The sequence below is a fragment of the Theobroma cacao genome, chromosome 9 (genome assembly GCF_000208745.1).
Source record: "Theobroma cacao cultivar B97-61/B2 chromosome 9, Criollo_cocoa_genome_V2, whole genome shotgun sequence".
Taxonomy (NCBI): domain Eukaryota; kingdom Viridiplantae; phylum Streptophyta; class Magnoliopsida; order Malvales; family Malvaceae; genus Theobroma; species Theobroma cacao.
Genome location: NC_030858.1, coordinates 10,528,158 through 10,541,471, shown reverse-complemented (window position 1 = coordinate 10,541,471; position 13,314 = coordinate 10,528,158). Strand labels below are relative to the sequence as shown.

The window sequence follows — 13,314 nt, the reverse complement described above, 5'->3', positions numbered from 1 at the left end:
AATTGCACTTGAGGTTGCCACAGCTGAATAACAACATGCTTCACTCTTAACAGCCTATGTTTCTGTGTTTAGAATTTCTCCAACCCCAACTACACTACTTATTCCTGCAAAAGAAAAACACGCTTAACTCTCCAGGTTTACTATCTCATTTTCATGTTGCAGGGTTGTAATCTGCTGCGTTTGCCTGTGCAGGGAAAGGGTATCCATTCCTTGAACTTAAGTCTTTGCATTCTCATTGCAACAAGATTGAAAGTTCAACAAATCAGAACGTCTGGACTGGACTCAGCAATAAGGCAAATGGCATATGCTACAACATTATTCATTCACCTCCAATGTATATCTCTTGTTCTATATATATATATATGTATTGTCCCATAAAAGGGAGAATATTTAAGTTTGATCCTTATTCTATCTTTGTCTATTGACGGGTATCAGTAGTTTATTAAATTTATTTCTCAAAAAATCATCATAAAATATCGTTTCCCCAGTATTTGGCTAAGGTTGTTTACAATATGCTAAAGATGATGCCAAAGGATCAGTTGGGAAGTCCCACCAAGAAAGGTTTGAAAGAATATCGTGAACCTGCTAAGATAAATATTATCCCACAGATGATTCTCAGGCATAAACTCCATTCTTCTTTGCAATGCTTAATGACACATGTTCTTTGTTTAGCTTTCTAGCTAATGTCAGAGTTAGGATATGCATCACTGAGGAGATTATTATGCCATATGTATATATAGGTATATGAAGGCTCAATATTTTATGCAATCCCTGTTGAAGGATAGAAACCTAGTATGACCGGTATATGAGGATCAAATTAAAGATCATTCCTACTCTGCCTTTAAGATTGACTTAGCAACATTAGGTTAGGCTGCTTGAAATAAAACCATGGTTGCCGACCTAATTAGTTTGAATCTTTAAGTCAAAATTTTGGAACCTGGGTTTTATACAATACTTTTATAAATAAAAAAAATAAATGGCAGTTCATTTCTCCAAACTCTAGGATTAATCTTTTCTAAATGAGACTTGAACACCCTCTTAAATTCACACACAATATTCTTAATATGAATCAATTAATTTAAGGAAGTCCAAAATGTTGAAACCTGTTCCAATGGACTATTCCCAGTCACATTGTCTGTAATTAGGAGGCTGGACTGCAAATTCAAGATACTTGGACAAGTTTGAACATATTTGAAGCTAACCAACATGTACAATGGAAAGAGAGATGGAATGCTCTTCATTCTGATACAATTGACGGTGATAAAAAAGGGGATAATGGGAAATGTACAAAGAATGCAAATTCTTAGACAGGTTAAGAAGTTTGCTTGATAGTATTATAAAAGAACATGAACCAGCGGTGTAGCAGGTCCAAGTAATGGAATCTGTTAAAAGTATCCCCTGTACAAGGCTTCCTATATCATTAGGCCTAATGAAAATTCTACCCACTGAAAATAAATCCTGATGTAAACATTGTTCCTTTTCTTTCTTTTTTTGTAGGTTTTTTCTACAGTCAATTTGGCTGTACCGATGCTTCTGCAATCCCTCGAAGCAATCCAATGACTTCAACAATATCATCAACATAGTATTTTGCCATACTTGGTTTTTGACCAACAGTGCAAGCAAATATCTCTGCTATGGTCGGCAAGGTTGGGTTGGCGGATGACCTCGCAATGCTCTCAAACATATCTTCATCTGAACGATCATCTCCTATGCACAGCAGAAAATCTGGTGATTTGCCCCTACCTCTCATGGTTGAGATAAGATTTTCCACAACAATGCCTTTGCTCAGTCCCTGCAGTTCACAAGAAAACCCTTCAATATAGTTCACTAGAAACAACAAGCCAATGAAGTAATACATTTTTGAAGACTTTTCCAAGTTCATAATTCTAATTCTCAATTATTGAACAAAATCTTGAAAATTTTTGAACATGCTCTTTTAACCACAGTATAAGCTTCTGGAAACGCTTTGTACCTGAGGCTTCACCTCGACTATTTGTTGCCCCCTTTTAACAACAACAGGCTCATTGGCTAGGACATTCTCCAAGTGATCATGGAGCTCTTTAGCTTGGAATAAACCAAAATCAGGGTCAGCATCTTGATGGTGCCAGACGAGTGCAGTTTCTTTATTCTCTATGGACGAGCCATCAGTTGCCTCCATGTAAAGTTGCATTATAGGTTCAACAACCTCTTTCCAACTCAAATCCATTGAGCGGTTGGTTTCCCATGGAGAATCCCTAGTCCATCTACCAAGAGGAGGAAAATATATTTCATAAGGAACAGATATGACACATATCTAAGTATTAGATGAACACAACTTTAAAACATTACCTTGTAAAGTATCCATGCTCAGCTGCAATACCCAATTTCTCACATGAAGAAAACCACTTGCTCAGGGTATCCCGATCTCTGCCACTCACAATGAAAACAATGTTTTTGGGGTCGTCGCATAAGCGATTCAAGACTGAAATAACTTCATGACTAGGCCCCTTGTTCACAGAAGTCGGGGGCATCATAGTGCCATCGTAGTCCAAAAGGATCAACCGGCTATTTGTTCTCTTGTAGGCAGAGTTGAGGGTATCCCCTAACAGCTTCCTGAAGTTAGGCTCCAACGCAACAAGCCTGAATGCTAAACCAAGTCCAATTCTCCAATACCTCTTGTAATAATGATCTTTACAAGCTCTTTCAAGGTCCTGAATGAAACTCCGAGCCCAATAAGCGACATCGTGAGAGCTAATATACTTGTAATGTTTCTCATGGCGCATTTGTTTCTCTGTCTCTGGCAAATCAATGGCTGAGTACATGGCACTAGCCATTTCACTAGTGTTCCATGGATTAACACGAATTGCCCCACTAAGAGACGGTGAGCAGCCAATGAATTCAGAGACAAGGATAACACTGTTCTTGGGAGGTGAATTTTCATCAACTCCCAATGCCTTATCTAAAACAGGGCAGCCCTGTTTACAAGCTGTATACTTGTAAGGCACCAAATTCATCCCATCTCTCACAGGAGTCACCACACAACATTCAGCAATTGCATAATATGCAAACTTCTCTTGGGTAGTGACTGGTCCCTTGATGAAAACAATTGGCTCATACCCCGGTTGGCCGTATTTATTATTAACCTCCTTTGCTATACGATTGGCCTCATCCAGAACTTCTTGCACATCCTGGCCTGAACTCCTTGCTGGGTTTGTAATCTGAACTAAAACCACTTTCCCCCTCAATTCCTGATTGGTTTCCAAAAGCTCCCCCATGGCTGAAAATTTCTGAGTAATACCCTTAAACAAATCCAAATCATCCACACCCACCATCATGATTTTACCCTCATATTTCTCCTTCAATTCCTTTGCCTTCTTAACCGTGCTGTCCTCAGACATAACAGATTCAAGCTGCCCCATATGAATCCCAGCAGGCAAAATCTTAATAGTCACAGTCCTACCATAATATTCTAGTGCAATGTAACCCCTGTTAGACTCGGAATGTAAACCCAAAATCCTTCTACAAGAAGACAAGAAATGCCTTGCATAATCAAAAGTATGGAATCCAATCAAATCACAATTCAACAAAGCTCTAAGAATGTCATCTCTAACAGGTAAAGCTTTATAGATATCAGATGAAGGAAAAGGACTATGTAAAAAAAAACCAAGTTTCACCCTATGAGACCTTCTCCTTAAAAAAGTAGGTAAAGCCATAAGATGATAATCATGCACCCAAACATGATCTTCATCTTCATCATCTCTATCAGTCACTTCCAAAACTTTATCCGCAAATATTTTATTAGCAGACACGTAAGCCTGCCACTGTGAACGATCGAAACGCACCCCATCGCTCCCAGTCCTGGGCATCATGTAATGAAACAAAGGCCAGAGATAGTGTTTACAAAAACCATGATAAAACTTGTTCTGCATATCCACAGGCAAAAATATCGTTTCACAACTAAACTTTTCGCGCAAAACGTGAGCCACCTCGTCCTGATCAGCCACATCTATATCTGCTTTTAAAGTTCCAACGTATCTCACCTCTGTGTCAGGAGGGACAGCGTCTTTCAGCAGAGCAAGGAGATCGTTCTCGTCAAATTCGAAGCGCCATTCATTGGAGAACAAGTCCCTGGACGCTCGTAAAGGCAACTGGTTGGAAACGATGATAACCCTTTTCAGAGACTTGGTTTGTTGATCTTCTTCGAATTCAGAGATGACTCCTGGAACCTTCATGACTCGAGGGATCCGTTTCATTATTCCGAAATCATCGGTAGACAACAAGTTTAATTGGTCTAAACAATAACTCGAAACCATGTTTCAAAAAGGATCAAGCAAGAAAAACAAGACTTTGTATATGAACGTAAATATATCGAGCATAAAAAGAATCAAAGAAGAAACAAAAGGGTATTCAAAAAATCAATGAAGAAGAAGAAAACTTTAATTTCTTTTTCTTGTGTTGTTTTTCTACATATATATATATATATATACATATATATATATATATATATATTTCTTAATTTTCGTTTTTTTTTCGGGTAGGTCTTCTNTCTACATATATATATATATATATACATATATATATATATATATATATTTCTAATTCTTTTTTTTTTCGGGAGGCTTCTGCTTAGGGTTATGTTAGGGGAAACTATAGAAGAGCACTGCAAAGAAAAATGAATCTAGCAGTGATCGAGATCAAAGATATTGATACACATTCCATAGAGGAAGAAAAGAAGGGAGAAATAGCTCTTAAGAAGGAAAGAAGCAGGCAGAGGATAAGAACGAAAGACCGCGAGAAAGAGGAGAAATAATATATGTGAGTACGTAAAGGCAGTGTACTGGACGGTTCTGATTGGATGAGTCCACACCAATATCAAATGAGGTTCGGAGCATGGGATTCTGTTCGAACTGTAACCGACTCCTTCTGTTCTGTCTGATCCACTGGTTACTTGTATTTTACTACTGTTATCCTTGCCGTTTAATGTTAATTTTAATTTTAGAGTTACAAAAATAAAAACAATAAATGAGAGATTGGATAAGTTTGGAAAAAAAAAGCTGTTAGGAATTTAAGTTAGCACTGTGTTATCTTTTGAGCATGTTTAATGTGATTGAGATTAGGCTTATCCAATTGTGTAATTGAACGTTTAATCATTGACATTAGCTGCTAACATATTTTTGTTATGTTAGAGATTGTGCTAATGATAGTTTATGTAAAGAACATGAATTTATTTTTTTTAAAAAAAGAAAATAATTAGTCTTTTTGACTTAAAGATTAACATGACCCTTTACGACGGTATTATTATGCATTATAAATAAGAAAAGTCTTAACACTTTTATTCTGTCATTAATTACTAAAAAATCACGTTGCTGATTGTTTGGAAATGAAAATTTTTGTATTGATTGCAATTTTATCTCTATAAAAAATAATAAAAGATAATTGATTGAAATAATTAAATGACACAATTGATTCAAAACAGTAAAAAAATCACACGTCAAAGAAAATAAAAAAACGTGTCGAAAATCCTCTACAGATTTACTCGGTCAGGAATTTTTCTCTTTCAACTCTCGACGCCTATCCATCAGACTCTCTCTCTCTCTCTCTTTCAAAAGACTTTTCTTTTCCTTTTTATTTCTTTATTTTATTCAAATATTTATTTTGACAGAAAAACACCAACACAATTTTTTTTCAATTTCCCGAAATAATTTTAAAGGGGTTCTAGAAAATGCCACCTGGAGTTATTACAGAGGAAACATGGCGTGTTCGGCTGGTTCAACAAAGCCAAAGTCACGGACGTGTCTTTGACTGATTACGTGGCTGATTCGCGTATCAGTGGAACAATCGTTGCCAGCCTCCTACAGGTTGACACGTCACCCACCAACTTAGCCATTTTGTTATTTCTTTTTATGATTTCCATGCATACAAGTGCCAAAAGTTGTGCCACGTCATCTTCATGACTCAACCTCCCCTAGCTGCTTTTTTTCATTTGTTTTTTCAGTTTTTCTCTTGTTGCTGGAAAAATATTTTTATTATTATGAAATACAAACGGAAACAACAACTATTAGGAAAAAAATATTAATAAAATAAAAAAAAATCTCATTCAAATATGTATTTACAAATGAAAAGAGCGACGTGGCCAATAACTCTTTAAATCTTGATTTTAATCTAATTTATGCATAATCAAATTTAAAAATTTAAATCAAATTACACTTCTTGTATTTGACTTGTTACACTGTATAACTTGATATGAACTTTTTTTTATTATAAAATAATAGACATTCACATATATATTCATAACATGTCCATTGTATTAAATTATGGCTTGTGAAAATCTTATTAAAAAAATCTCATTGAAAAAACTCCTAAGTGAAAGAAATAGATTACATAATTCTTTTCAAAAATATGTGTTTGAAATATTGCCTCGTTAAAACTTTACCAAAAAAAACCATATAGGAAAAACTTTAATGAAGAAAAAGAGTATAGTATGTATTTTACTCTTCCTAATGACTGCATTATTTAAAATCTTTAAAATGACGCATTTCAATCTTTTGTGCAAACTTTTAAAACGTTGCAGTAGGAATGACTTTGGTGAATAAATCTATTAGATTGTCACTTGAACAAATTTGTTGAACATTAATATTACCTTTTTCTTGAAAATCATGAGTAAAAAAGAACTTTCATGAAATATGTTTTATCATATGGCCTTTAATGTATCTTCCTTTTAATTGAGTTATGCAAGCGATATTATTCTTATACAATGTTATTGGAATTTCTTTCTTGATTGACAAGTCATACGTTTCTCAAATATGTTGAGTTATAAATCTTAACCAGACACATTCATGACTTGTTTCATGAATTGTTAAAATTCCTGCATAGTTAGAAGAAGTAGTAACTATAGTTTATTTTACAAAACACTATGAAAATAGTCATACCTCCACATATGAAAAAATAACCTGTTTGGGACATAGCATTGTATAGATAAGATAAATATCATATACCTGCATAACCATTTACATTTGATTTTGATACATTTGACTAATATAAGCACATGTCCATTATTCATCAGAGATATTGAAGTATATATTTAATTTCATTCTAATGTTTTTGAGTTGGAGAAAAATTATATTTTGCTAATAAATTTACAGTAAACGATATATCAAGTCATGTATTACTAACAAGATATATTAGTACATTAATTGCACTAAAATATGGTACTTTGAGACTAAAAAGTTCTTCATCATCCTCACGAGGTCATAAATGTTTTTTTTTTTTACATTTAGTGATCTTATAATCATTGGTAAACTTAATGGATGTGCTTTATTTGTATAAAATCATTTTACTACTTTCGCAATATAATTTGATTGATTGATAAAAATTCTATTTATCAAATGTTCAATTTGAAGACCCAAACAAAACTTTGTTTTTCCAAAGTCTTCTATCTCAAATTCTTTTTTTAAGTAATCCACGGCTTTTGATAACTCTTCGAGATTTCAACAATATTGAAGTCATCAATATAAATAACAATTATGAAAAATTCATATCCAAATCTATTTAATTATAAATAAAGATTCGTATCCAACATATATTCCTAACATCATTTGAAGACCTATCATTGGGTGTTGAGGTGGAGCAATTGAGACATATACTGCACATATAAAAATTCTTAAATAAAAAATATTTTGTTCTTAACCATAAACCAATTATGTATGAGAGAATTTATGATAACTCGTTGGCTCGATGCGTAGAAGTGTTGCTGCATGCATAATGACATGCATTCCAAGCAAAAATGAAGAGTTTAGTTTTTATAAATAATGGCTTTACAATTAGTTGAAAGTGTTTAATTAATGATTCTGCTAAACCGTCTTTTGCATAAACATGAGCAATAGGCTATTCAACAGTTATTCCAACTAATATGCAATATTCATTAAAAGTTTTCGATGTAAATTCACCAACATTGTCAAGACAAATAGTTTTGATTGCATAATCATGAAAATATTCTTGTAAACAAATGATTTAGGTGAGTAATCTTGTAAATGCCAAAGTAGATAATAGACACATATATGACCATCTAGTTGATGCATTAATTAAAATTATAAAATATCTAAATGGTCCACATAGTGAATGTATAAGTTCATATATATCACCTTGAATATGTTTTAAAAATGTAAGAGATTTGGTCCCAACTTTAACTAGTGATAGTCTTATAATTAAGTTACCTTGAGAGTAAGTAATACATGAGAATTCGTTAAATTGAAAAACCTTCTAGTTTTTTAATAGATGGTCACATGAATTTTCAATAATTTTTTTGTATCATTATTGATTAGGGATAGTCCAATTGGTCTGTTAAACATTAAAATTATTAGTAAATTTTTAGTTTATTATAGTATGAGTTTAAATCATTCTAATATTTGTGTAGTACAATCTAGAGAACAAAACGGGTAATTTTCACAACACAAATTCCTTACTCGAGATAATAGATATAATATAGAGGTATTAAGTGTCTCTTTCATTCATGATTTCAATATAATGTCTATTTAGACGAATATCTTAAAAACTTAATAAATTTATTTGAGATTTAGTTGAAAATAATGCATCCTCTATTATGAACATTGTTTGTCTAGATAGTAAAATATTAATTCTTCCGAAACCTTCAATTAATCTTGTACTACCAGATAAGTATTAATATTTGTCTTCAATAAGATAAAATATATAGTAAGAAACTTACAACTTAACATAAGAGAATATTAAATATAGAATTAAAACACATAATAAGAATATATCATTTAAATATAATAAGAACATATAAAAGTATCTTCATAATAGTTATATACTAAAACATACCAACAAATTATTTAAGTTTTTTTTTTGGATATTTACATCACCAATCAGATGATCAGTTTCTCCTTCAGGGTGGACAAGAAAATCAACAATATCCAAATGTGTTATATCAACTTGACTATGGTTAAAATTATCTTGAACAAAATTTTTTTTGATATGTATTTTTTTTTAGCTTTTAATGATGTTTGATATAGTTCAATAAGATATTTCGATGTACAATAAGTACGTGACTAATAGCTTTTCATGCTATATTGATAATAGATATTTTTTATATTCCTTTTATTCTGTTTACTTTTGTCTTTTTCTTATATTTCTTCACTATTTATTCACTTCTGGTGGGTAGATGCATCTGTCAATTTTTGATGATTAAATGTATTATTATTATTAAAATAGTGATTAATATAATTGCTACAATTGCAACTATTATACCAATTACATCCATGACCATAATTATTAAATAATGTCGCGTTTACTTCAGGCCATGGATGAGATATATGATTTTGCATTAGTAATTCGTTATTCTTGCTTAGCCATAAAAAGACATTAAATCTAAAACAAGTCATATTTTCATATTACCTAAAGTATAATAGTTTTCACTTGTTATAAAATAGATATCATACGGCATTAATTTCATATGTTCAATTCAAGATGTATTGTGCAAAATCTCATAGTATTAATGATAGATTTACATATATTGAGTATAATTATACTTGAAATTCAAAGTAAAGAAATAATGTATTGATCAAATCATATTCTAATAGCAGAATAAAGAGATCATACATAATTATATATATTTGTATGCTCAATCCAATTTAATAAATCAAGGGTTGAAATATGATGTATACTATATAATAGCAAATTTACATTCCGATTTAATAAATTAAGAGACAAAATATAATATATACATATATATATATATATTATATGATAGTAAATTCACATTAAGGTTATTTTTAGGGAGCGAAAACACCAGAGAGATATCAAGTCATTTGCTTGATTTGATAAAACTAAAAGTTAAAGAGCAACCATTGAAATCTTTTTTGAAGGCAAAAATTGAGAGATTAGAGGATCGTACTGATAACGTGTTAAAAAATATAAATTGAAAAAACAATTATAAGAAAAAAGTATTAATAAAGTAAAAAAAAAATCTTATTCAAGTGTATATTAACAAATGAAGCAAGTGAATTTTCTTTCAAGTTTAATTTGAAATTTTAATGAATTTTATCAAAGCTAATTTAAACAAAGGTCAACATATGTTGAATTTAGATATTTAAAATTTAAGTTATGCTATGTTATTTATAGATTTAACTTGCCGTAAAATTTTAAGTAAGAATAACAATCTTACTTATTAGCAAAAGATAAAAATTATGTTAACTTTTTTAAATTACAAGATGTACTATATCAATTGGATTTTGACCAAGGTTTAAGCAGGGTTAAAGAAAAGATGAAGCAAACAATTCCCCTTTATGAAGACATATATCCATCAATAACACCCCTGATGACTTAGCAACAATAATTCATAAAATCATACCAAAGAAACCTTAACATGTGAATTAAAAGAGATTAATCTTAAAATGTAAAAACTAAACATTGAAATGAGGCTCGGCATCGAATACGACCAGAACCAACTATACATTACCAATCAAAGATGACGTGGAGAGGTCCTAATGGTCAACGTGGCGACCTGATGATTCAACTGCCCAAGTCTTTGTCAGAAATTTATGTGTCTAAGGTTAAGGTTTGGTCTTCCTTTCTTTTCTTTTTTTCTTTTTAATTTTAATTTCATTAATTTAAAATTTGTAAGTTTCGGTTGGGACGCAGAAATTGATATTGGATAGCTCAGAGGTGCGGTGGATAAAATAGTTAGCAAAAAGGAAACTGATGCTTATAAGTGGGGCCTCGGTTTCAAGCCACGTGGGTTGAAAAGCATGTGGACCCCACTTTATCTACAAAAGCAGCTCGCTGGGATTTTCAGCCTAAATAAAAAGTAAAAACCACATTTTTTAAAATTAAAATAAAAATAATAAAGAAAGGAAAATCTGTAGGTAAGCGACTAGGCGGCACCTTGTTTTAAATGTCTGAGAAGTCGGGTGTATGTTGATTCGGTGAGGTGAGGGACCCAACTCAGGACTAGCGAGTGTTTGGCTTGTATTACGCTTGGAGTCCACTTTTTTATATTAATAAATTATAGAATTATAGAATTATTGAATTATAGAATTATGCATTGTAACATATTTGATTATAATCTATATTTAAAATCTAAATATATTTCAAATCTTTATTATTTACAACAAAAAATGTTAAGTTATATAAAATTATTATGAAATCAAACTTAATTTATTTAAATTATTTTTTATTATAGTTATTAAATCGAAATATGTATTGGGTGCTAAATTTTATTTCTAAATATCAAATATCATATCTTATCATATAATATCATAACAAATTTTAAAAATTAATCATAAATGGGATGTATTCATGTAAACAAACTAAAGAAAAAATTTCCTAAAATATTATATTTATTAATAAGATTGAGCATTATATGACATAAATTGAACAAATAGTTGTTTTTAAATTTAAACTGTCAATTAAATTAAATTTTATTATATTTATTACATTTAAGTGATGTTTGGTGTTTTACAATACAATGTGATTATAGTTAATTTAATTACAATTAATATGATTGCAGGGAAAATAAAATTATAGTGTTTAGTTTATAAGCAAAGTAATGATTAAAATACAAAGAAGATAACATTACAGGGTTTCGTTTATAAATACTTTGTTCGGAATATAATGTTAATTTTTAAAATTACTCCTATTTATTAAAATGTAAGTTTAATATATTTATATTTTATTTGGTTAATTTTTATATAATATCACATGTTAAATATATTTTTAATATCATATATTTTATTGTTATTTTTTATTATAATCTTATATATTTTATTTTCATTTAATTCTTAATATAATTTTTTATATTATATATTTTTAATTAATTTTTTTAAAAAATAATATTTTATTGACAGTTACCAACTCACCATGACTATTAAGAATAATAAAAAAACATCTTTCGAAATTTATATTAAAGAAAACAAACTTTAACATTGCAAAATTCTTTTAATAAAGTAATAAAATTGAAAAGTAAAAATATCTTTAAAAATATTATAGAGTGCAATGCAATCGATTGCATTAGTTTTAGGTTGCAATCACATTACATCCATTGACTTTAATGTGATTGCATTGCAATCTTACATTGCAGTGACTTTTTGTTAAACAAATACTGTAATATAATTTAATTAGACATATTACAGGGAAATGTATTCCCACTTCCCTCATACCAAACGCTATTTTAAAAAAAGTTAGATTATATTTTCTTTCTCTTTTTTCTTCAAAGAAAGAGTTTACTTTTTTATTATATACTATACATTTTCAATTGGTATGTTGTAAATTAGGAATTTTACACTACACCACCATAAATAGTAGTATATATATATATATATATATATATATATATATATATATATATATATATAAATTGAAAGGAATCCAACCCTTATATCATGAAAGTTAATATTTATTTATTTGATAAGTTAGAAAGAGTTGCAACTTCCCAGGTCAAATATCTGATTTTAAATTCACATAACTGTAATTAAAATAATGAAATTATAGATTTTGAATATTCAATTTTCTATCAAAAATCATTGGAATCTGCCCTTTAGCATAAACAGTTTATGTTACTTATAAATACCATCATATAAAGGGGAAGGTAGAGACGAGTGTTGAAGTATCCATTGGCATATTTTATTTTCTATTTCCTCGATTGAGTACTTATTCACAATTTTTTTAACATTTTGTAAATGATTTTATTATTATTATGATTATTATTTTGTAACAGCTCTTTTATACATAAGCGTTTATAAAGATCTATATAATTGTTGAATGGTAGGTTTGTTTTATAAATAACAAATGAATTATTTTGCTTCTACCATAAGCAAAATAAATGCATTTATAACAAAATGAATTATTCTCAGAATCAAATTCTTTGCATTAAATTCTTAATTAAATTTCTAAAGTATGAGATTTCTATTGTTTGCATTTAATTTCTAAAAAATTCCATTTAATATTGTTATAATTTTCTAAGTCATAGTATTTACACTAATTAAAGAATTGAAGTTTTGAAGTCTTATAAATTATTATTCAATTGATTCTTTTTTTTTCAAAAAATATAATTTTTTTTCCTTACGTATTACTAGCATTAATTTTGATATTTTAGCCAATCTACCTCTCACCCACTACTTTGATGCTGCAAAATTAAATTGAATGCAACGGTTGTGAGACCAATGAAATACCCTTTTTCAAAAAAATAAAATAAAATGAATGCATATACATGCACTTTATTTCCCCATAATATTACTCATTGATGTTTGAAAATTTTTAGAATATGTTGAAAAATTGGTCTTTTTACGCAAAATTCCATATAGACTTATCTATTTTATATAT

General features: G+C 29.9%; 1 protein-coding gene across 1 annotated transcript; it reads right to left on the bottom strand.

Annotated features, from left to right (window-relative positions):
• Window positions 1,208–4,292, bottom strand: LOC18589116 (probable alpha,alpha-trehalose-phosphate synthase [UDP-forming] 11). The gene is made up of 3 exons (XM_018127187.1): window positions 2,329–4,292; window positions 1,973–2,243; window positions 1,208–1,792 (listed from the first exon to the last, which is right to left on the bottom strand). The coding sequence occupies exons 1-3, from the start codon at window positions 4,290–4,292 to the stop codon at window positions 1,511–1,513; spliced, it is 2,517 nt and encodes an 838-aa protein (XP_017982676.1). The 3' UTR covers window positions 1,208–1,510.